Here is a 26,449-nt window from a genome sequence, read left to right as displayed (position 1 = left end):
TTTCATCTTCTCTGGCATCCCAGAGAAGCTGAAAGGGTGTAAAGGTTCTTTTACTAACTTTACTGAAAATTGCAAGAATTTCCCACTCTGGGTATTCCCAGTCAAGGAAAACTTGTTGAGTGTGAAGTTCATGATGACCCAGACAAGCTTTCTCCCAATGGCTTGGGCTGACCCAGCTATAGGATTGTGGGAAAGAAAAAAATGGGGGGCTTACCTTGACAAGGAGAAATCAAACCAGGGGAGGCCAGACTCTCTCTGTACTGGGCCACCAAATGTAGAGGTTGGGAAGGGGGATCCCAAATGTTTGGGGTCATAGACAAGTGTTGCAGGGTATCTCAAAAGAATTTGCAGGTTTGAACCCCATTTCCAAGTCAAGGGGCAAAGTTTATTGTAATTGTAATGTGATTGAAGTGGTCTGAATTCCAAGAGAATTTAGCAAAGAAACAGAAAGCAAGGAGACACATTTATCGAGTTCTTCATGTTATGGATATGCAAGTTTTATGGCGCAGAGATAGGACCAAGTAGTGGTCTCAAGAATTTGATTATCACAGATTATCACTGACAGTCAGCAATGAACTGAGGACTGGTCTATTCACTATTGTTTCAGGAGTTTGATTTGTGGGACTTTGCTGAGGCCAGAAGTCTTTCAAATTCTCAGGTTGGATGTGGGGACCTCTATCACAGATTTCAGAGCCAGAGGACTTAGACTCACTGACTTACTGTTAGAACAGAAGCCCCTTAAGGTCAGAGGACCTTAAAATTATTGCTATCTCCCCTAGAAGTTATATTACCTCAATTTAACCCTGTTTGCCTCAGTTTCCATATCTGTCAAATGGGCTGGAGAAGGATATGGCAGACTACTTCAGTATCTTTGGCAAGAAAACCCCCAATGAGGCCATAAAGAGTCAGGCACAGATGAGACGATTGAACAAAACCAGAATAGTCTCATGGATTCATTAAATTATTTTTGGTGTTTTATAATTTTTATTATGTCTCTTTCTTGGAAAAGATTTTATATCTTATGTACTGAGCAATTAATTTTCAATCTAATTCTTTCCCTCAGTTTTCTCATTTCTTTTCCAATTCTTCTAGAACTTTCTCATTTATAATATATTTAATTCATTTTAAAAAAAAAATCTTCTGCTTCATTTCTTTCAAGGGTTTTAGTTGACCTTATCTCCAAGTTGTATTTTTCTTTTGAGGTTTTGCTTGTAGATGTTTTGTAGTTATTCTCTTCTCTTGGGGTTTTTGATATTTCTGGTTCTATAAAAGTTCTTTAATATCGATATCTTTTTTTATTCATTCTTTCATCCTTATTTCCTGGATTGGGATTGTGTTAAGATATGCAAATATACAAATATACAAATATGTATATTTGTAGAAATAATGTTGTGGACTTATGGTCCTAGCCTGTATTATCTGAACTGCTGCTGCTGTATTCTCCATTTGTTGAATATTACCTTTTGTGTAAGTCTTTGTTCAGGGCAAGGAACTACATATTCATAGTTTTGGCTGAATTTTTAGACCTAAGTGGTTTTAGGCACACTCATTTCTTTGAATGAACTTTGTAAACCTTTAATCATGCTTTGTATTTAAGCAATAAATACAACTATAATTTTGCTTCTTGGTGCTCCACTAGACATTTGCTGAAGTCTCAAAAACAGATTACTGAGCTGAATTTGCAATTCTTAGTGACAGTTAGAGATTCACTCCTAATTGCAGTTTCTGCCCTGGTTACTCACTAATGAGTTGAATCAGCCACCTGCAATTAGCAGGTCAGAATGCCTTTTTTTTACTTCACATATTACTTAATATGTGATCTTAGAAAGGAAAAACTGATGCGCTATGGTTTCTCATTCAATATCCCAATTATTACTCAATCTAGTGTTCTTCCTAGGTATTTGTTAAAGTAATTGTGAATCAGCTAGTTTATACTGCTTCTTTTTACTTTGGCATTTTTGTTGGTAGTCTTGAGTTGATATTCATTAGGATTGCTGGTCTGCTGTTTTTTGATCTATGTTTTGTTTCTCCCTGGTATAGGTATTAAGATTATACTTATATCGCACAAAAAATTTGGTAGACTCATTTCTTTTGCTGCTTTACAAACAGTTTGTGTGATATTAAAAATATTTGTTCTTTGAATATTTTTTAGAAGTCACTTAAATTTCAATTCATCTGATCTCTGTTTTTTCTTTGGAAGTTCATTTATAGCTTGTTCAATTTTATTTTTTGTTTCTAAGACTGGTAATTGCTCTACTTTTTCTTCTGTTGATAAAGTTTAAATAATATACGTATATATGTGTATATATATTATGTGTGTGTGTGTTTGTAATTGCCAGTTTTGTTGGCATATTAAGTGAGCAACAGATATTAATAACTTCTATTTTTTGTTCTGAATTTACTGGCTTAATTTTTCATTTGATTTTGGCAATTTTGGCAATTTGGTTTTCCTTTTAATCAAACTCTCTTATTGCTCATCTGTTGTTGTTTTACCCAAACAACATTTTTTTTTAATTTTATTTTTCATTTCTCTGTATATGGGGTTTTGTTTTTTTCTTTTTAAAATTTTGTTAATCTTTTTAATTTTCAGAGTTTCTGTTTTAGTGTCTAGTTTATTGTTTGTTTTTTAGATGGAGGCCTAATTCATTGGTCTATATTTTCTCTCTTTTGATGATTAGGTGTTCAGAGAGAGAATTTTTTTTGCTAAGGAATGCTTTGTCTGCATTTCAAAAGTTTTAGTATGTTGCCTCATTTTTGTGATATGAAGTGATATAAATCAAGTTTCTTCTCTAATTTGAGCTTTGATCTACCAATACTTTAACATTGGGTTATTTAGCTTCTACTTAATTTCATTCCCTTGTTTGAAGATAATTTATTGAATATGTTTTGGGATTGATTTTTGGGTGAGATTTGAACAATAAAGGACATGTTTACTATTTCTGCTTTTCTGCATCTGTTTTGAGATTTTTGTATCCTAATTGAGTATCAGTTTTTTTAAAAGCTGTGAGTAGCTGAGAAATCTGTATTGACATTTCTGTTCTTAATCAGTAATATCTGAAGATCTGTAGTATCTTTTTTATTTTCTAAATTCTATTCAGGACTTTAGATTCTTTCCTTTTCTCTTTTGCTTCCTTCTACTGTTTTAAGTATCAGAGTATGTTGGAGTTTCCAACTATTACAGTTTTACTGTCTTAATTTTCATGAAATTCAATTTATTGAATATTCAATTACTAAGATTTTTACTATCATATGTATTAAGTATTGATATTAGTTATTATCCATGGTACCCTTAAGCATAATTATATTATCCCCCTTTGCTTCTTTCAATCAAATCTGCTTTTGTCGTAGCCATATCAGAGATTGTGGTTACTACTGTTATTTCTTTGAATTAATCTGAAGCACACACGATTTTGCTACATAGTGTATTATATAGTCTTATATTTTAACTTTTATGTTAATCATTTAGTTTCTTTAAGCAACATATTGTTGGATTTTGCTTTTTCAACTGTTGTGCTGTTGTCCTCCATTTTACGGATATTTTCATTCCATTCATATCCAATTGCTTAAACACAATTGGACTTTTCCTTCATCCTTCTATATTTTTCTCCCTCTTTTCTTATGCCCCTCCTCACTTTCTCAAAAGTCAAAGAGTCTAGTGAGAAATGAAGAAGGAAAGAAAAAGGAAGAGAATAAGTATTTATATAATGCCTACTATATGCCAGGCACAGTACTAAGCTCCTTATGAATATTATCTTAGTTGATCCCTTGTCATTAATAATTTCATAATCTCATTTAATATGGAGTGTACTCTATGCCAATGATCTATAATTATCATCAGTTTCCTATTCCTTGCCTTTCTTATCTTCCTCTTGCCCTAATCTGAATTATACATTCTTGCCCTTTTTTTTTTCATTTAAAAAACCCTCTTCTTGATCCGTTCCCTGAGATTATAGAGTTTGCTTTATTTATAAGTTATTTCTCTTACTTACAGAGAAGACTCTGTCTTCTATCTTATTCTCCGATTTTACTTTCTTCCTCTTTCCAGGTGTTTTCTGTTGAATTTAATGCATTTCTTCTACAAACTGTATATATATCCATGTGTGTATGTGTTCAACCATACTTTTTTTTGTTTTACATCAAAGTGAAGTTCCTGGATATCTGCTTCCCCAGCAGCTTCCTCAGTGTTTGTATAATTATATATGATACAACATATGAATACAATATATGAAATAGTATCTTGTATCCCATTTCTCCTTCTTTCTTCCTTATTGTGTTCTTTTTCCTTTTTTTATTTTCTTCACGTAAAATCACCAAGTATAATAAAACTACTTCCAGATCATTTGTCTTATTTGTGTCCTCTCCAATGCTAAAAAACATTAGGGTTTTCAAGAACACATAAGGATTCTGGGTGGCATTGGGTCTAGAGTCAGGAATACCAGCGTTAAAATCTAGTCTCAGATATTTACTAGATGTATGACTCTAATCCTTAACTACTGTCTGCATCAGTTTTTTCAACTGAAAAATAGAAATAATAGCATCTACTAAATTACTGTTTGGTTATTGTGAAGTTAATATTTATAAAAATACTGAACATATTGCCTGACACATAGGGAGCACTTTATAAATGTTTATTCCCTTCCCTTTCAAGAAAATAAAAGTTTTTCTCTTCTTATACAGAACATAAACACTTCAGTGTGTAGTCCATTTACCTTTTTATTTTTCCTCAACTCCAGTGTTTATATTTTAAAATATCAATAGATTTTGTTAAGTAGGATATTCTTCAAGGGTTCAAAAGGAACCTTTTATCTTTTATCCTTTATCTTTTACCTTCTGGAAAAAGTATTACAAGTCCTTATCCTCTATATATATGTAATAGGTTTCCAAATCTTGTTTGATCCTAACAGGGATTCCTTTGTACTTGAACTCTTTCTTTCTGGCTTCCTGCTGTGATATTTTTTTCTGTTTGACCTGGAACCTCTGAATTTTGGCCATGGTATTCTTGGGAATTTTCATTTTGTGATTTCCTTTAGCAAGTGTCAGAGGCTCAGCTCTAATGCTAGCATTTTCTGAGTTCAGGTTTGCTCTTGGGTTGAAACAAGACAGTGAAACATTTAACAAAAAAATGTACCTTGAACTAATTCAGGAAGGATGTTCAACAAGGATATAGTAACATATAGCTTCTCTTTAAACAACTATAGTCTTAGACCATATATGAACTCAGCTCTTTCTGACTCTATGCCTAATATTTCTATCCAGTGTGCTCTCTAGATACCTCATTTATTTTTTCTTTTCTTCCTCTCTTCCAGGGACAAAAGGGGGAGGATGAAAGATCCTTGTAACAAACATTTAATAATTCAACTAAACAAATTCCTGTTTTGTTTCACATGTCCAAAAATATATGTCACATCCTGCATATTGCAAATACATGTCTCATAGCACATAAAGAGTTTATCACCTCTTTGTTAAGAAGGAAGTAATATCCTTTATTATCCATGCTTTGAAATCATGACTGGTCATTGAACTGATCAGAGTTCTTAATATTTTCAGAATTCCTCTTTTTAAAAAATGTTTTCATTGTATAAATTCTTTTACTTATTCTGCTTACTGTTCTGTGTATCAGTTCATATAAATTTTCTTAACTTTTTTTGAAATTGTCCCTTTTGTCATATCTTATGACCCAGTCACTTCTTGCTGGCCTTCATTATGCCAACATCAACATGTACATGCCCTTTTCCCATCTTGTCTTCCAAATAAGTCAGTCCTGACTTGCCCTTGATCCACATGTTGTCCTACACTCCTGAGGCCTGGCTTTTCTTGTGGAATCCTTTCTCTAATGCCTACAGCCTTCTGCCTCTTTCTTTATATGTACCTAATCTGGAAAAATATACCTATTCTTTTTCCCTGGATTTCTTGATTATTAGTCTGGTATTATTTTTTTTAATTTTGGGGGAGGAGCTGTGCCTTTTAGTAGAAATTATTCTTTGTCCCAAACTGTGCCATTCATTTCTACCCATTGCTCTTGCTATAATTGTTTTTCTTCCCATTATCTGTGCCATGTCTTCTCTTGGTTCCTGTCCCACTCAATCCAAGTCTTTTGGGTCTCATTTGCTATTAATCCTTCTTATGAAACAGAATTTTCTCCATGGTAGCACAAGTCTCTCATAAAGTATGTCCAATGTACCAGCTTTTCTGAGAACAAGATCTGTAATGTTCTCTTTGGTTTGGTTTTCTTAGGGTGTCTGGGGGCAGCCTTCGTTTCAGTACAGTAATCACCACACAAGTAGACAGAAGTTAAAGTCCAAATCCTTTATTGTCTCCTTGCCTGGGGCTGGGGCCAGCTTTCTTGAAATCCTCCTGAATATGTCTTGGTTTCTGTGGGGGAGGCAGGAGGACCACCACCACAATCTCTGTCTTCTCTAGTTCTGTTTCTGGATGAGTTTGTCTGAGCTTATGTGCTTTCTTATCATAGGTGTGAATCTTGTAGAACTATATTAAGTATTAAGTACAAGTACTGAATTAGAGAACTGTTAAGCACCATGCTAAATAACCATTGTCTCTATCAATTCCACCGAGTTAGCACCTTGTAAGAATCCTTTTTTCAAATTCAGAGTTCTGGCCCATAACAAAGATCCATCATGAAATTTTCACCTCTAATTTCAGATATATATATTTCACCCATGGAGGATTTTTAATTGGTATCCCTCCCTTTCATTCCTTCAATTTAATTTCTCTCTTTTGCTACCTCCACTATTCTCTTGAAGCATTTCTTTTTGTTGAGTAATTAGAGAAGTCATTATCTTTCACTCTTTTCCCATGAGACTTGATAAGGACACATAAAGTACATGAAATTTCTCCTTAGAGATGTACTAGCTATGTGATCCTGAGAAGTTTAATTTTATAACCTCAGTTTCCTCGTGGGGAAAATGATGATAATAGCACCTACCTCATATAATTGTTGAAAGGATTAAATGAGATTATATATAAAGTGCTTTTCAGATCTTAAAATACCACATAAATGTTACCTCTATTATTAATTCTATCCTTAAACCTCCCATGCCCTCTATCCTTTCATCTTCCATCTTCCCATTTATTTTCTCTTTAATTCTGCAGTTTCATTCTGGAAGAATGAAAGTTCATTCTGTGCCAGCACAGCCCTGGCACATAAAATAGGAGGTAATTGTTGAATTGTTTCAATTGTTTCTAACTCTTCATGATCCCATTTGGGATATTTTTTTTTTTTTTTTTTGTCAAAAGTTATTGGAGAGGTTTGCCAATTCCTTCTCTAGTTAATTTGACAAATGAGGTAAAAAGGGTTCAGTGACATAGCTAGTTCACACAACTAATAAGCGTCTGAAGCCAGATTTGAATTCAGGAAGATGAATCTTCCAGATTCCAGGCCTAGCACTCTGTCCACTGTGCTATGTAACTGCCCTGGTTAAAAGGTTCTTTAAAAAATTAAATTATTTTAGGTTCTCCTCAGCAATTTAGTGATCGGAAGCAATCTCGATAGACTTTGGGTGGAAAATGTTATCTGCATCCAGAAAAAGATCTAAGGAAACTGAATGTAAATCAACATGCCATATGTTCGCTTCTTTTTTCTGTTTTTTTTTTTGTTTGTTTGTTTTAATTTCTCCCATGGTTTTCCCCTTTTGCTCTTGAACTTATTATACTTAAAAAAAAATAAGTCTTGGATGCAAAAAAAAAAAATAAATAAAAAATAAATTTAAATTAAAAACGTAAATTATTGAGGCAATCCCCAGTGCAGGCTGAGCCAGCACAGCCCTGGCATCAGCAAAACAGACTATATTTATAGCTCTAGTGGAGTGGGGACACTCCTTAACAGCTCCAGGACAGAAAAGAGTGCTTGTGGTCAGGTTCCTAGAAGGATCTCTGAAAATGACTGCACAAAACCCCTGACGCTTGGGCAGTGCACCCTCCACCCTGAAAACAGAGCCCTGCTTTAACAAAGAATTAAAATTGAGTCAAGTAATAGGCCAGGAAAATGAGCAGACAGCAGAAAAGTTCCTGACATTCTGACATTATGGTGACAAGGAAGGTCAAAACATACACTCAGAAGATGACAATAAAGTCAAAGCTCCTGCATCCAAAGCCTCCAAGAAAAATAAGAATTGGGTTCAGGCCAAGGAAGAGCTCAAAAGGGATTTTGAAAATCAAATAAAAGAAATAGAGAAAAAGAATTGAGATGGTGCAAAAGGAAATACAAAAAATACAAAAAGCTAATGAAAAGAATGCCTTAAAAAGTAAAATTGACAATTGAGAAAGGAGCTATGAAAATTCACTGAGGAAAATAATTCCTTATAAATTAAAATTGATCAAATGGAAGTGTATGGGACAGTATTGACCACAAAAACAGAGATTCTCAAGAGTAAAAAAAAGGAAAAAGAGGTTTATTAAAATTTTCACGAGAAAGGGCATTTCCCATCTGACAAGGTGTTTGTCTGCAAAAGGAGTATGTGCAAAGTAAAAACTGCAAAACACAAAATTAAATATCCTGAATGCAGAAGCCCCTACCCCTACCTGGCCTTTTCTCCCATTGTTTGGGGAAGTCTAGACTTATATTCTAATTGTGGAAATATAATCTAGAAACGAAAGAATACAAGTCAATAATAATAAATTTGTTTCCCTAGAGAACTGCTGTACAAGCAGATATCCTCAAATAAGAAAATTCAAAACAACATCATCTTTAAAAGAAATACTTAAATGCTAATTAAGAAGTAGTGGGAAATAGATGGGGACAAATACCTGAAACTTTTAGCTAAAGCTCTTTTTGTTATAAAGTGTCAAGTCACAATTAAGGCTATAGTTTTAGGCTATATTCCCATGAGTGTCTTCACTTAGTTAATTCTACATAGAAACTAATGACTTTATGAGAAATCAAGAGAAAATAAAGCAAAAACCCCCCAAAAATGAAAAAATAGAGGGAAAAAAGTGAAATACCTCATTGGAAAAACGACCTGGAAAATAGATCCAGGAGAGATAATTTAAAAACTATTGGTCTATCTGAAAGTCATGATCCAAAAGTAACAAAAACTGAACATCATTTTTTCAAGAAATTATCAAGGAAAACTGTCCTGATATTCTAGAACCGGAGGGTAAAACAGAAATTGAAAGAATCCACTGATCACCTCTTGAAAGAGATCCCAAAATGAAAATTCCCAGGAATATCATGACCAAATTCTGTAACTCTCAGTTAAAGGAGAAAATAATACCAGCATCCAGAAAGAAACAATTCAAGTATAGTGGAGCCAAAGTCCACAAGTAACACAAGATTTATCTAGTTTCTACATTAAAGAACCAGAAGCTTGGAATATGATATTCTGAAGAGCAGTGGAGCTAGAATTAGAACCAAGAATCACATACCCAGAAAAACTGAATATAATCCTTCAGACAAAAAAATGGTCATTCAATAATACAGAGAATTTTCAAGCATTTGTGCTGAAAGGACCAGAACTGAATGGAAAATTTGATTTTCAAATACAGAACTCAAGAGAAGCATAAGGAGGTAATCAGCAAAGTGATATTATGAGGGACTTAATAAGGATTATCTGTTTACATTCCTACGTGGGAACTCATTAGAGCTTTCTCATTATTATGGCAGTTAAAAGTATATATAGACAGAAGATACAAGAGTGAGTTAAATATGAAGGGGTAATATCTTTAAAAAAATTTTTTTAAGTGATGAAATTAAGGAATTCCAGTATATTCTGGGAGAATGGGAAAGGAAGAAATAGAATGGTGCAAATTATGTGTCATAAAAAAAAAGACAAGAAAAAGCTTTTATAGTGGAAGAGAAGAGAAGGGGGAGGAGAGAGTGAGTGAACCTTACTGTTATCAGATTGGCTCAAAGAGTAAATAACATTTATACTTAATAGGGGTATAGAAAAATCTGTCTTACCTGCAGGATTTTAGGAGGGGAATGGGATATGGGAAGGATAGGAAGATAATAAAAGAGAGGGCATAATGGGGGAGAGAGTAGTCTGTACCAAAATACTTTTGAGGAGGGACAGGGTAAAAGGAAAGAATAAATGGGGGCAAATAGCAATAGTAATTGTACAAAGAATTTCGAAGCACATTTTGATAAGGCCTCATTTCTAAAACATAGAGGAAACTGAGTCAAATTTATAGAAAAATAAGATCCATGCCCCAACTGATAAATGATCAAAAAATTTCTGTATGCAAAAAGCTATAAATTCATACATATCCTTTGACCTACCAACACTGCTGTTAGGCGTGAATACCAAGAGATTCGAAAAACAAAAGAAAATTATCTATATGAACAAAAAATATTCACAGCCAGCTCTTTTCTCAGGACAAAAAATAATTGGAAATTGAGTTCATCAATTGGTGAATGGCTCAATAAAATATGGTGTATGTTTATGATAGAATATCATTGTTTTATGGGAAATGATGAGCAGGATCCTCTCAGGGGGAAAAAAAAAATCTGGAAAGTCCTCCATGAACCCTTGGGTTCAATGAAATGTATTATGTACAAGATAATAGCAATATTCTGGGATAATCAGCTATGAATGACTTTGTGGTTAGTGGCAATGTAGAGAGTTGTGGGAACCCCTATTGGGTCGGCGCAGGTCCAATGGGAAAAAATTCACGAACCCGAAATATTAGACTGGCAAAAAGGAAGTTTATTGTTGGCACTATAAAAGCTAACTTGCTAGGAAGACTGACTTCCAAGTAACAAAGTCCTGGCAGAGAGATAAAGGTTCTAGCAGAAAAATCCTGGCAGAGATAACAAAAGGATTGTCACTGAGAAGAGAATGTCACAGAGGGCAGGGGTCCTGGTAGGCAGTTGTGCTAAGGAGAGAGAGTCCCTTGGCATGGCATGATTCCAACTTCAGGCCTTCTGCAAATATTGTGTTTAAAATTGTGTTTTTATAAGGAATCTGAGACTGAAGTTTCAATTGAATGAGTTTCCTTCAATGTTGTCCCGCCCTCCCCCCTCCCCCCCCATCACAGGCATAGATTCTCAGTTGAATGAGAGCACTTATTGGGAGTGGTCCTGAGCCAATTTTCAGTTCAATAGAGGATACAGTTAGTCCCACCAAGATAATAGAATGAAACCACTTTATCTTGATTCCCTGAGGCAGGCCTCTCCCAGAGTAGTTTCTTCCCCCCAAAAGTAAGGGCAGTTTCAGGGTTCTCCCCATCCCACTTTTCCACAACTATTCTGAAGAATTTATGATGAAAAATCCTATCTGTACCCAGAGAAGGAACTGATTGCGTCGATGTGAATACAGGTTGAAGCATTTTCTCTCATTCTCCCTTCCCTCCCTTGATCCTCCTTCCTTCTCTCTCCCCCATCTCTGTTTTTATTTTAATTAAGATGGGAAATATATGTTTTTTTTTTTTCCCTCACATTGACTTCTGTGGAAATATTTTGTATAACTTCACAAGTTAATTGTGGGTAAAGATAAGAGAAAAAAACCAAGAACTCAAAAATTTTAAAAACGAATGTAAAAAAAAAATTGCTTTGAATGTAACTGGGTAAAAATATTAAATAAATTTGAAAAAAGGAAAAAATAAACTATTTTTATTTCTCTTATTTTTTAAATGTCCACATATGCTATTGCCTATTTATGTCCTTTTTATTTCCAATTCTATTTTGTATTTTTATCCCTCTTTTTTTTTTTTAACATTTTACCTACAAGTCAGCTTCTTTTTTGTAATAACTTCTAAACATAAATATTTATTATTTTCATGATGATTCTACCAATGTTAAAACAGATTTCCTTGTGTCTCTTTTGTTTGGGATTTTTGTAAGTCAAATATTTATCTTATCTATTTTTTCCCCCCTCATAAATGCCTACAGTTAGTTCATCATTAGTGATTAAGCATGGCAGCTTTTTATTTTATTCCCCCCCACCTTTTTCATTCCCCACAGTCTCTCCCCCAAGCAGTCTTCAGTTAAGTATACATATATGCATATATTTGTATATGAGCATATATACATATGTGCATCCATACATATCTTTGCATATACCTGTATACATAAACACACATATACACATATGCATATGCAGATTTATAGACATGCATCTAAAATAATATTAATATGGCTGGCATAATGTAGATTTCTTTCTTGATAGTAATTATGTTATATGCATATTCAGTTTTACCTTTTCCTAGACAGCTTTGCTTTTTAGACTCAAATCATACTCAGTTCTGCTTGTTTTTATTTTGGACTACCTGATTACTAATGCCAGTCTTAGACATATGGTTTACATTTCCACATATAAAATATAAACAGTTTGTCCTTACTGAGTCTCTTGAAATTAGTCTTTGATGATGTCTTTTATGTTACATTTTCTATTGAGTTCAGATTTTTTTTAGAGACAAAATCTGAAAATCTGAAAGTTTATTGAATGTCCCTTTTTGGGGTTCAATATTATACATAATTTTTCTGGATATAATATTTTTGATTGTCGGCCTGATTCTTTTGATTATCAGTATATAATCTTCCAAGATCAGTGGTCTTTTATTGTAGCTTCTGATAAAACCTGTACCATTCTAATTGTAATTGTAGCATATTTGAATTATTTTGTTTTAGGTTTTTTGGTTTCTTATAAAATTTTTAATCTAGGGCTTTCAAAATTGATGTTCCTATATCTTTTTTTTGGTAGCATCTCTTTGAGGTGTGAATGGTGGATTTTTTCTATTTCCATTTTACCTTCTTGTTTTATTACTTGAAAATAGTTATCTTTGATTTTTTTTTTTTTTTTTTTTTTTTTTGGTAATTATCGTGTCAAGGTTCTTTTTCGGGTCATATCTTTCACTTGAAAAGTTCCAGTTATTCTTATTTTCTCTTTTTGATTTGATCTCTGAATCTGTTATTTTTCTTATGTTTCACATTCTCTTCTATTCTTGATATTTTATTTTGTTATTTCTTGGTCTCTTATATGTTGACTGACTTTCCCTTGTCCAATTCTAATTTTCAGAGAATCATTTTCTTCTTTAAGATAATGGATCTCCTTTTCTAGTTGCTTAACTTTTTTTTTTCATAATCTTGTTTTTCTTGGATGGTTCTTAATTATTATTATTTTTTTATTCCTCAGTCTCTCTCGTTTGATTTTTAAAGTGTATCTTTTTTTGAGTTTTTCTATAAATTCTTTCTGGGCAGGTAGCCATTTAATGTTTCTCTTAGGGGTAGAAAAGGCTTTTTTACTTCAATGTCCTCCTCTGCAGATGAACCATGGTCTTCCCCATTCCCAAGTAAATTTCTATGGTTGTTTGCTATCTCCTTTGTCTGTCCTTTTTAAAAGATGAGAACTCATTAGTGTAATCACTTCTAGTCCTGTAGTGTGGTAGATGATACCTCTGGCTTCACTTTAGTTCTCTTCTCAGACCTAGAACTACAAATCAAGTGCTCCATCATCCTAAAGATATCTGCCCACAGCCATCAACATCCCTGCTCCACTGCTTCTGCACTCACTGGGTGTGCTAATTCCTTTTTACTCAGTTTCTACAGAACTGGTCTGGAGGTGTGTACACTTCATACTAATTATACCGTGATTCTAGGGTTGATATTCAGGTCTTTTTGGTTTGTCCCAGGAGGAACCCTTTTCTTCTCCAAGTCTTATTTGTTTTTTTACTGGTCCAGGTTTGCCCTGACATGCAAAGGTGTTTTGTTTTGTTTGTGGAGGAAATCTAGAGAGATTGAAATTTTTTACTATTACCTCTTCCCAGAAACCTCCCTCTCTCTTTGCTTTTTTTTTTTTTAACATAATATTCCATAGTTTTTAGAGTACAAAATAGTCTTGTTTTTTGAATTTCCTTTCCTTTATATTCAAAGGTGTTTTTCCTGATTTTATACAAAATTATTTGTCATTGTTATTACTCTAATATTTGTTGCATCACCAAGTACCTCAAATATTGTTGCTTTATATTTTATTTATTTGTGTGTCCAATAGAATATAAGGTTTTTGAAAACAAGTACTGTGTTTTTTTTTTTTTTACCTTGTATATTCAGCATTTTTATATAGTGCTTTGCAGATTATTAGACATTTAATAAATGTTTGATTAAATTGAATAGGATCATTCTTAGGAGGCTGGAGGTTTCTTGCCAGTAAATGTTATATGTTTTCCTAATATCTTGCATATTGTAGGTATTCAATAAATTTTTTTTGAGTAAGTGAATGAAAAACAAATAAAATAGTCTTTCTACCATTTCCTTTTTCTCATCCATACATAGCTTATTTTTTGCTTCCTGGTACTTTTATGCTTTTTAATTCTATGCTTTTTGGTGGTATAGGAGCTGGTAGTTCGGTTCCTCAAGCGTGCATCAAGCAATCTCCAACATTCCCTGAGAATGGTGTTACCCAGCCGGCGATTGGCCCTTTTGGAAAGAAGAAGAATTTTAGCACATCAACTGGGTGACTTCATCATTGTCTACAACAAGGTAAGTGGCTCTCCTAATGGATAATGTCCATCCTGATGCAATGAAAGAAACATTGATTTGGTATCAGGATATGGATTCAAGTCCCAGCTCTGCTATTTATTGTTTTTATGTCTATAGACAATTTTACTTCTTTTAGGTTGATCTAGTTCTGTCATTCAATCAACATTTATTAAAATCTGTGTGCCAGTGTTTGCGCTAAATGCTATGGTTACAAAAAAGACAAAGTGCAGCCTCAGCTCTCAAATATATACAAGGCAAGTTGTGTATACAGGATAAATAGGAAATAATAAACAGAGAAAAGGCTCTGGAAATAAAAGGAGATGGAGAAAGCATCTGGTAAAAGATAAGATTTTAGTTGGAATTTAAAGGAAACCAGAGAAGTCTGAGAAGAAAAGGAGCACATTCCAGGGATAAGAGATAGAAAAAATGTCCTGCATGGATGAGTAGAATGTTTTGTTCATGGAATAGCCAGGTGACATGAAAGTGCAGCACAGTATATGTTAAGAGAGTAAAGTGTTTTTTTTTTTTGTTGTTGTTTGTTTTGTTTTTCTGAGGCTGGGGTTAAGTGACTTGCCCAGGGTCACACAGCAGGAAGTGTTAAGTGTCTGAAACCAGATTTGAACTCAGGTCCTCCTGAATTCAAGGCTGGTGCCCTATCCGCTGTGCCACCTAGCTGCCCCAAGAGAGTAAAGTTTAAGAGAGTAGAAAGGCAGGAGGCAGCTGGATTTTAAAGGGCTTTGAATGTAAACCAGTGTATGTTGTATTTGATATTGGAGGTAACAGAGAGCCACTGGAGTTTAATCATTTGAGACTGATGGAGAGGAGAGGTTGACATGATCAGACCTGTGCTTTAGGAAAATCACTTTGGTGGCTTAATGGACAAAGGACTGATATGGGGAGAAACTTTTAGGCAGACCCACAGCAGGCTAGTGCAATAGTCTAGGCACAAGATGATGACGGCTGTACTAGAAAAGTGACAGTGTCAAAGAAAAGAAGAGGGAGGTAATTGAAGGATGTTTGAAAAATAAAATCTACAGATCTTGGCAACAGATTGGATATGTAGAATGAGAGAGAGTGAGAAATCCAGGCTGACTCCTAGGAAGCTGAAGATCTGGAACGATGATGTTAGGAGGGAGAATTGTAATTGGTGGAAAGATGAGTTCCATTTTGGACACACTAAGTTTAAGATGTCTGAGAGTTGGAGGTATGCAATTGGAGGTCAGAGAGTTTTTGAGGTTGGAAGCAAATAACAAATGGAGACATCTGTTGTAGATGGCTTTTTTCTTTGTTTTCTCAAAATATAGTGATATTCATTGGGGATGAAAGGATCAAGTGAGCGTTTCTTCAGGAAGGGGCAGACATGGGCTTGTTTGTAGACTATAGAGAAAGACCCAGTAGACAGGGAAAAATTGCAGATTGGTGGGGATGACAAAAGAGAGCAACCTGTTGTAATAAAGTTGGAATAAACTTTGCTTGAACAAATAGAGAGTGTAGCTTTGATAAGAAGTAAGGCTGTGTCTTTATATGAGATGGGTAAGAAGCAAGTGACAGAAGACATCTGAGTGATAGGAAATGAGAAAAAGGGATTAAGAGGAGAGCTCACAGTGAATGGCTTCAATTTTTGTTTTTGTTTTTTTTTCCTCCTTGTAAAATGTGAAGCAAAGTTTTCATCTGAGAGCATGGGGGAAGTGAATGACCTAGATGAACCCTGCAGCCCCTTCCAGCTCTGAATCTGTGTTTCTGTGATCATAAAAACAAAATCTGTGATCCTATACCTGTTGGGTTCCTTTATAGGATTCATTAGTACTCCAATATGTTTATTTGAACTCCGTATAACTCAGTTATTTTGGAGAACTTAATAGTGATCTCTTCCCTCCTTTAAACCCTCATTAAATTTAGTACTTTTATTATAGTACTCAACACAAACTACCTTGCTTTGTGGTTGTTTTTCTCCAGTTCTTATGTTCTGCATCTAATGAAAACTTAATAGCCTTAATCCAATTGGGCACAGAGGCATATGTTTATCTCCTAAGCAGTAATCATTGTTCACTAGGTGATGTCACTGTATAGAGTAAGACTGCAGTTTCAACCCAGTTGGATCATGAGGCTACATTACTTAATGAGGACCCATTCCCAAAGAATGTTCCACCACATAGGCAAAGTCTTCTATTTGGATCAGAACCATTGATTTGCTAATCTGGTGGCAGTTTTCCTCTGAAATAAGCATTGCCTTTCCCCAAACCACTTTTGGCTATGTTGTAACCTGGATAACTCCAGGAACATATGGATAATCTTCAAGGTAATCAATATGTATATAAACATTCAGAAATTGAATTGCCTGAAATATATTTGAATATTAATTTGGTCTATGAATACATTCATTGGTTAGCTTTTCTTCTCTGAAACATTTTATACACTAACTAACCTTATTTTGCTATAAATGCCAAGAAGTTTGTGTTATAAAACTCTATATAGAATTTTCATTTGAGAGTTGCCAAATGCTTTTAAAATATCTCTTGCAAAATAGTACTGTCACTTAGAAGAAATACTTAAGTATAGAAAAGTCAACTGCCTTTCTGATTTATACAGTGTGGTTGGTAGAATAAACATCTAGATACCACATCCAGGTTGGCTAACTCCTAATCCTTGGCTCTATCTAAAACTAACCTTTGATTGTAGAGTATATTTGGGATGTTTGTGTGCAAAGGTCTTCTAAGACCCATCTCTTTTCCAGATCCCTTGATTACTACAGCATTCATTGTGCCTGGTGTCATGCTTTTAAAATTGTGAGAACTTAGAAACCACAACAGGAAAATGCAAAAGGCATAATTACAAGGGTCATTATACATAGGAAGTATAAACATAATAATTTCTATTTAAATGAAAACTTTTTCTTAAAAACCTCATTATGCTTTATAAAAATGATGTCATAAAATAATATTAAATATTAAATATAAGTATTAAATAAAATAATATTAAAAGTCCATAAATTTCAATGTAAATTTGCTACAATGTAAAGTACACACATGATAAAGTAAAGTAAAAGAATTTTGAGCATGGGACTATATTCTGTCATCTTGCATCCAATCATATAATGGTAGTTTCAGTATCCTTCCATCAGTCTGTATCACCGGCATTTTACTGATGCTATGTCTCTTAACTTTAGATTTGCAATTCTATTATCCTACTACATTTCTTTTCTTTAGCTATTATTTTATAGCATGCAAATACAAAGGAGGAAAAATATTTATTCATGTATTTGTTTGGCGGTGGTGGGAGTATAGGAAACAGAACAAATGGCTGAAAAGAAATCAAAGAAGAAACTTGAAGAAGAAGAGGAGGATGGAGTGAATCCGGAAAACTTTCAGGACTTCATAAGCCATGCAAGGTAGAAGAAAGTCTTAATTATAAGCTATACTCTATTCTCTTCATCTCTAGTCTTGCCCCACCTAAAGAATTGTCATTGTTTCTTAAACCAGGATTTTTTTTCTTTTCTTACTTGTGGATCTAAGTGAAATCATCTTTCAGAAAAGTACTAGTGTGATCTACTGGAATCTTTCAGAGTCTCAGCCAGTTATACTGTAGTGGTCACAACTTTGGTTCTTAACGTACTTCTTGGTAGCAAAACACTGCTGCTAAATTTCCTTCAAAGTATCTAACACCAGAGATACTGAAGAGTCATCTTGAGACGATTCATATGGAATCTTCTTGCATTTAATAAATCTGGTTTTTTCCTTTTTGGTCTGCCAATTCAGGGGTAATGATCTGAGTTGAATGGGTGAGAGACTTAACAGTTTCTCAACATTCTGAGCAATATGCCCACTTTATATATAAAATAGGATAAATAGAAAAGTCCTTTATACTCAAGCTTAGTCTTTAGGTATTTTAAATCCCCACATTTAGTCCTAGATCTTGACACAATTATCAGGCCAAGTTTATTATATATTGTCTGAACATCTTTGCCTATAATTAGCACAGCTAGTTGATTTCAAACAGTTAATCTTCAGGCATTTAATAAGTAACTACTATGTGCCAGGCAGTATGTTATGTATGTACTGTGGATACAAAGGCAGAAGCTGAAGTAGCTCATATCCTTAAAGTTTACATGAAACAAAAACAACAAAATAACCCAGTGACACTCACAGTGAAAGACCTTGTACAAAAAATAGAAAATTTGCAAAAATCGTTGTCTGAAATTTAGAATAACTTTATAAATTGACTTCCAAACATCTGAATTCTAGTGGACAAAAAATCTTGAGTATTTGAAAATAAATTGTACCTAGAATTCCATCACTAAAATATTGTCAGGTAACACTAAATGATCTCCTGTATGAGGTTGTAACTCATTCTGTGGGCATAAATTTAGCCCTATTATTAAAAAGACAAAACTTATTCTTGTTTGACTGATGGGGCTTGTGTAGTTATTAGGTCTGAAGTAATCAACTGTTCAAGAATGGTATTAAAACAAGGTAGAAAATGTTTGCTATATTCATATTAGAAAAACAGAAGAGAAATTTCTAATTCTGTGATTGAAGAATGACAATTGTGATAAGTAGTAAAATTCTAAATTTCAGGGATATGTTAAGTCAGATAATTATATAAATTTATTTAACTCAGATCAGTCATCCATATTCTGGAGAAAGGATCACACAGGTACTCCCAACCGATTATATATTAAAGCAAGTAAATATATTCCACTTACTGACTGGATGGTCACTCTTTAGGCAGAGTGGTTAGAGTGATGGAATAGTTTTAGTGAAATGATTCTCCAAGGGGTACCAAAAATTAATTAACATTTTTCGTTTGATGCATCAAAACTTGTTATCCAAACTTTGTACCTTTGCTGAATCATAACTATGGAATTTTGCCTTTGTTCTTAAACTTTATAAATTGTAAAGAGAAAATGGGTTGGATCAGAAATTTTCAAAAGCAGAATAGATCTTTGTCTTTTTGGATATCTTGCTCTTTAAACAGAGATGCTTAAAATCTAATTAATAAACCTGTTCCTGACAGACTTGTCTCTAAAAGCAGAGTAGTTTTTCTTCCATACATCTTATGCCTTTTATTCCTCTTCACATTTTTTTCTATTACTACCATATAATTGTGTTTGTTTGGGGTTTATTTTCCAATGCACAATCCTCTTCTGATTTATTTCTGCATATTTTAGTGAGGCTGAACTGGAGGAGGTTTTGACTTTTTATACCCAAAAAAACAAATCTGCAAGTGTCTTTCTGGGAACTAATTCCAAAGCCGCCAAGAACAGCAGCAGTTATTCTGATAGTGGGGCAAAAGGTGGTAAGTATTTTAGTTAATGCTAAGTAATGGTAAGTAATTTAGTTAATGAAGATCCAGGATAAGAATGTAGATAGGAAAACTAGGTCAAAAATGATTAGCTAAGAGACCAGACAAAGCAAGGAAATAATCATTGTCATATATTAATATGAAGAGATAACTGAATTTAATGTGTCACTTTTTCCCTCCTAAATCTAACTTGTATAACATTGAGAACAGTTGACCTATATAAAATTAAGACATAAGGCCAACATGAGAAAAGATATTATTTCTTCATGATAGTTGTAGTAGAATGATTTATAGAAAAATAAGGCTCCTGTAAGAGCTTTGGAAAAGGTTCTGATGGCATAAATGTCTTTCTGGTGATGAGGGACTAGTGAGTACAGTGGTTTTGGCTGCTATCCAAATGGCAATAATTGAGAGAGATTTCTTAAAGGAGCATTTTCTATGCAGTAAAAGAGGAATACAAGTGGCAGCCACCATCATTACTAAGTTGAATGTTCATAGGTCCAAGAACTGTTCATTAAAAAGATAAATGTCTTTGTAAATTACAACTTTTTTTATGAAATGAATCGATGAGAGATTCTCATCCTAATAGGCAATTGTGTAAGCTACCACAACCCACAGATATTAGAAATTAGGTCCTTTTACCTTAGCATAGAAGATAAGGGTTAACTCAAACATGAGCAGTTGTCTTTGAAAATCTTTAGGCCTAGGTATCCCTAGAACAGGGTTTCTTAACTTTTTCTGTGTCAAGGGCCCCTTAGCAGTCTACTGAAAACCCATAGACCTTTTAAGATTACAAACAAAACTAACTATATTTAAATATAGTCTTCAATATATTAAGAAAACAAGTTCACAGAGCCCTGATTAAGAACATTTGTCTTAGAGTATTACAAATTATTATGGGTAAAACTGTTGCTTTAAAAAAAAAAAAGGAATTTGTGACAATATTACCATTTAATTCAATTCATTAAATATTTATTAAGCATTCTTCTCTGTTCTAGGTACTAGAGATGCAAAAGTGAAAAATAAACAACCAGTTTCTGTTCTCAAGGGATTTACAATGTAATAAGGGAATAAGATGTAACATCTTGCAAAGGAAGATTTAGGTACAATACTGTAAGATAACTTAAGTAGGAAAAGAGTAGTGTTACTTATAAGAATCAGGGAGGACATCTCTGGAAGAGGCATCATTTGAACTGGGAATTAAAGGAAAAAAAGAATTTCATCAGGAAATGGGAAAGAAATGTATTCATGGTGATAGAAAATAATTTTCCTAAATCCTAGAGGCAGGGAATGGCAGAATAAGACTGTCTTTTTTGGTCATTAAAGATGACTTCTACCATATTTCAATGCATTAGTCAATTTGAAATAAGTATTCTTTGGTTCCTTTGTTAACACATGAACCCAGCCCCTTGAGAACATGACACTAATTAAATGATTTCCTATTATATTACATGGCTATTCTAACATAGTAAGGAAATACCACAGTTCTGTATAGGAGATGGGAATTCTTATGGTGATTACCTTGTTTTCTAATACTTTACAATTGATGCAGTCACACTCTGCCATAGTTAAAGAAATTCTTTATTCAAAATAGATAAAGTATTTGTGATTTCATACCTTAGCAGAATTGTTTATATTCTCAAATTTCATATGTCAGACCATCCTGAGACAGTGGAAGAAGTGAGAATCAAGCAGCCCAAACATCAACAAGGAGCAGAACTTCATACAGACAAATTATCACGTAAGTCTTTTTAAAAACGATATATTTCAACAGTTACTAAGTTTGTACTCTCCACAGATCTCTGCAGATTATGGTGATACGTCCTGGGGGGATATGAAAAACTACATGTTCTCAAAGAACTTATAGGCTACTAGTTGGACTATGTCAGATACACAAATAATTGTGATAAGACAGAATGCAAGTGGGGATAAAGAAGGGATCCAGGAAAGTCATTAGAAGAAATTTGGCAGGAAAGTCACTAAGATGATCAGAATGAAAGTCAACCTAGAGGATGTTGCATCTGTGAAGAACATTGAAGAAAGATAAGAATTTCATCAGGCTGGGATAAAAAGAGAGTATGTTCTGGAGAAGGGAGATAATCTGAATATTGAGAAACAAGATTGTAATAAAGTTTGATAAAGAAATAATAGTGTGAAATGAGGCTGCAGAAGTAGATTAGAGCCAGATTGTTGGTAGTATTAAATATAATGACAAGACTTTTTCATGTTATTGTAATGATAGGGAACATTTGAGAGTTTTTGAACAGAAGAGTTATATATTAGGATATTACTTTGGCAGCTTTGTGAGGGTGGAGTTGTTGAGGGAAGAAACTAGAGTCAGAGTCTTCTATTAGAAAAGGTTAACTTGAATAAGCTCAAGAGGGAGTGACTGTGTATAGAGAGGAAGAAATGGATGTAATTTATACTGTAGTAGCAGAATTAATGGAATTTGGTAATTTATTGGATATTACAAGTAAAGGAAAGAGTCAAAAGTAGTTCTATGGTTTTAAGTCTACCTAAGTATCAGGACAATGGTTTTATCAACAGAAATGATAAAAGTGGAAGGAAGACAGGTTTAGGGAGGAAGATTATAATTAAAGTTTTACATATATTGATGTTGAGGTATTAAGAAGACTATACGGGGGGAAATATGTAGGACATTGTTATAAATGCTGTACAGGAAATCCAGAAATTAGAGATGACTTCATAAATTAGAAAGTCATCTTCTGAATAGTGACATTTGAGATTGTGAGAATAGATACAATGTTCAAGAAGGAGGATGTGAAGAAAGAAAAGATTCTAGTATAAAGCTTTGGAATATAGTCATACATAAAGGGTAGGGAAATGAGGAAGAAGAGAAAACTTAAGGAATGCTGAGAAGGAGGGAATACAACCAGGAGAAAATACTGTGACATGGAAGAAAAATGAGGACTCAGAATGATCAACCATTTTAGAGACTGCAGAAAGGTCAAAGTGGAAGACAGTGGGAAAAAAAAAAGTCTTTGGTTTTGGTAACAAATTGATCATTAGTGACCTTAAAGAGAGCAGAATGTAGAATGGTAGGGAAGGAAGACAATTTGTAGGGACTTGTGGATAGGTGGTAAGGTAGGCTTAATAATTGTAAATTAATCTTTCTAGGCATCAGTGAACAAGTAGATACTTAGGACAGTAAATAAAGGATATAGAAGGATGAAGGGATAGTTTTTTGAGATTAAGAGGGAACTGGGCAGATTTGCAGACAGAAGAGAAAGTATTTATATGGTCTTGAGGAGTTCATGTTCTAGTAGATGATACTTAAGTACATACAAAATATATAAAAATATATGATAGTATTAGGGATGTGGGAAGAAGTGGTATCTAGTGGATCCAGAAAGCCCTAAGCCAGGAGGATGTGGCACTTGAGCTGTGTTTTGAAGGAAACTGGATAGTGGAGAGGAAAGAATATAACTTTGGGAGTTTGGGAGAATAAGGATTGAAGAAGGTAAAAGATTAAAGGCAGGGAGACTACTTAGACCACGGCAGTCATCTAGTGAATAGTCTGTCTAGTTAATATTAGTCAATGAATTATTAACCCTGATTTGGAATTTTTGTGGAAAATATTGTGGAAGTTAAATTGATAAGACTTTTAATGAGATCATGGACACAATCTCCTCTGTGGTAAGGAGGAAAGCAATCTCATCCTCAAGAGCTTGTACAAGGGAAGGAAGAATGGGTGACTAAACAGAGAAGTTTTGAGGGAAGTTAGGTGAGATATATAGATGGCTTCACACTTCCAGTAAAGTAGGGGAATAGTTATTTGCTGAAAGATTAGGAGTGGTCCTGCAATTTTAAGAGAGCAGAAGTTTGGGACAGATTTAGTAAAACAAGTGTTTAGAAAGCAGTAAAATAGCTTTGAGTTAGAAATAAATACAAATCACAAGATGTTAAAGAGATGATGCTGAGAGAGATGATACTACCCCCTGGAAACTGTTCCTTTCTCTTCCAAATCTTTATTTTCCATTAATAATCTTTTTCTCATGCAGAGAATTTTTAAAATTCTTAATTTTGTTAAAAAATCCATTGGAACTCCTATCATTTTTTGCATTTTTCTTGAGGATGAGGTGTGGAGAGGAAAGGGTAAATGAAGTGAAGCAAGACAATAATTGTCTACTTCTCCTGGAAACTTTGCCCTAACATTCAGACATTACAAAAGTTTGTCCAGTCTACTTTTTGAAGGTAACCTAACTTTGACTGTTAAAGGGTATTAACAATAAATTTCCATCTTTTGTTTTGTTCCTTTGCCAAGTACAGTAATCAAGGTCATCTTTGATAGACAAAACTCCTTAAATTCTTGAAGAATACAAATTGGAGTCTCCTTTTTTGAGCCCTGCTTCAGGCAAAAAATGGCTTTATTTTCAATTTTTCTTTATCTGTATAGTGTTGTTTTATTACCCATTCTCCTTGAAATAGTCTGATTCTTTTTAATTCTTTTAACAGGATTTACCACCTCAACAGAAAAAGAGAGTAAATTCCCCTATAGCACTTCCCTTTGTCCATCCTCTGGTCCTAGTGCTATTCTTCAGAAAATTCCCAACTCCCATTTGACATCTCTGATTTCATCCTCTGACCTCACACCAGTACCTAGTCATCACTCTGCTTTTTCCCAAGTTCCTCCAGTTATCTCCAATGTGGCTCATCAACCAACTGCTTTACAGAATGCAACCCCTGATAACTGTTCTCCCTCCCCACATTCGGTGTCACATCGTGTACCTAGTCCAGCTGTACTGCCACGCTGTCGGTCTGGCAGTTACACCATTGGTCCCTTCTCCTCATTTCAAAGTGCTGCGCAGATATATAGCCAGAAACTGTCTCGGCCCTCCTCAGCTAAAGCAGGTGAGTGTAAATATTTGAGAAATAAAATTTTTTATTTTGGACTGCTTTTTTTTGTTTTGTTTTGTTTTTATATGTAGAGTATCTGTTAATTTAATGTTTTGGAATATCTCTAAACTTGTAACTTTATAATTTAGACATAATTAGCAAATTATTCTTAATACACCTATAGATGATATTCTTGCTTTAAAACAAGGATTATTATTGAATTTAGTAGTGTTATTTTATATTTTCAATTGAATCTTCAAAAGATATGCCTGCCTTAGACTACTGGGCAGATCAGAATTAAGACAAATAGGGAAAGGATTGGGGGTTAATTTAGGATTCACTATTAGTTTCTTCATCTTTATTTTCTGTGAAGGTAATATTTTGGCACAATGTACCAATTGTAACTTCATTTTAAAATTAATGTGAAAATAAAGCAATACTTTTTTTTTTTGCTTAAATATGAAAGAATCAGAAACTCTCATTTAATAAGTTAAGAAAGGAAAATAACTTCATATTGCTTTGCATTAGCTATAGAGTGTAATAAGAACATAAAAAATTGCCAGATGGGACTAGACTTGTGAATTAGCCATCTATTTATTCCATGTCCAGTGGAATTCAAGAAAATTCCAGTGGCTTCAAGAAAAGGGAAGAAAGAAAAAAAGACCTAATGTTAATGCAGATTAAAACTAAAATAGAACCTTAATAGATTAAATGGTATCTTTCTGAGGAAGGAAAATTTCAAATAGGTTTTGAGTTTGTCAAAGTTTAAGAAAATATGCCCTTGAAGTTATTAAAATTTTCATAGTACTTGTAAAATAGACTTTTACTTTTTTTTTTTTCTATACTTAAAAACTTATGCAGACCAAATGCTCAATAAAGGCTCATTTTGGCAGTGAAAACTTAATCAAAGAAAATTAAAGCAAGTTTAAACAGAAAGGCCAATGTTCCAGAATATAAGGTTATGAGTATGGTTCTGAGTGTACTCAACTGTGTTTTTTTCCCTTTTCCCATTTGGAGCATCTTAGGAAAACTATGGATATCATGGTAGTGGGTACCTTAGAAATACCAGGCTAAACAAATACTGAAAAGTAAAGTGGTTTGCTTCAGCTTTAAACAAACAAACAAGAAATGTAAGTAAAATTGCATGAACAAACATCAAGGACATGATTTTTATCATTGTTAGCAAATCATAAGATTGGTCACTACCTTGACAGCTATTGTTTTTCTTAGTCACATAAAGTTAGAGCTACAAGTAACCTTAGAAATTATTTGATAATCCATCTGACCCCTGAGCATACAGAGAAAGTAAAAATTGCTTAAACTTTCTAACTGAAACTATTAAAGAAATACAGTTTAAGTACTTAACTTTTTTATATGAGAGAGTATTTTGAGATATTTTATGTGTGCATGTAAAGTGTCTTAACCTGTTATTTGAATTATAAGCAAAGATCCAGAATTCAGAAAAAATCTTTTGCTTGATAAATTCTTGGCCATCATTCTGATTGTCTGTAAGACTTCTCAGCCAAGTGGATAAAAATTGCTGTCATTCTTTAATTTAGCAGGTACATGCCATCCTAATAGACACCATGCAGGCTTAGCCAAAACAGCCAAGGATGGAGATGACAGCGCTACTTTTGGCAAACGATACAATCAAAGCATGGTGACAGCTGAACTTCAGCGGCTGGCTGAGAAACAAGCAGCACGGCAATATTCCCCATCCAGTCACATCAGTCTTCTCACTCAGCAGGTATGTAATGTACCAGAGTTGCTGCAAAAGATTAATTCAGCATGTTCTGGATAAGGTACAGGAAGAGTTTCCTTTTTTCTATTATTTCCCCAGTTTTTGATGATGGGAGATGA

The 26,449-nt window shown here is 33.9% G+C and overlaps 1 protein-coding gene across 25 annotated transcripts in view; it reads left to right on the top strand.

Annotated features, from left to right (window-relative positions):
* Positions 1 to 26,449, top strand: part of TTLL5 (tubulin tyrosine ligase like 5) — a 402,838-nt gene that overhangs the window by 171,312 nt on the left and 205,077 nt on the right. For 22 of the 25 annotated variants that reach the window (XR_012486466.1, XR_012486468.1, XR_012486467.1 and 19 more), the window contains 6 exons: positions 14,285 to 14,431; positions 17,716 to 17,819; positions 19,599 to 19,726; positions 21,390 to 21,473; positions 24,209 to 24,604; positions 26,149 to 26,336. Coding sequence is in view for 22 of the 25 variants with exons in the window: in XM_074289958.1 (XP_074146059.1) it covers positions 14,285 to 14,431; positions 17,716 to 17,819; positions 19,599 to 19,726; positions 21,390 to 21,473; positions 24,209 to 24,604; positions 26,149 to 26,336 (1,047 nt within the window). In the remaining 3 variants the exon portion in view is untranslated. The remainder of the gene's footprint in view (positions 1 to 14,284; positions 14,432 to 17,715; positions 17,820 to 19,598; positions 19,727 to 21,389; positions 21,474 to 24,208; positions 24,605 to 26,148; positions 26,337 to 26,449) is intronic. The other 3 variants (XM_074289962.1, XM_074289960.1, XM_074289974.1) reach the window with 1 other exon arrangement.

This window comes from Sminthopsis crassicaudata, chromosome 2, assembly GCF_048593235.1.
Source record: "Sminthopsis crassicaudata isolate SCR6 chromosome 2, ASM4859323v1, whole genome shotgun sequence".
Lineage (NCBI taxonomy): Eukaryota > Metazoa > Chordata > Mammalia > Dasyuromorphia > Dasyuridae > Sminthopsis > Sminthopsis crassicaudata.
The sequence above is the reverse complement of the archived record's forward strand: the minus strand, read 5'-3'. Positions and strand labels throughout refer to the sequence as shown.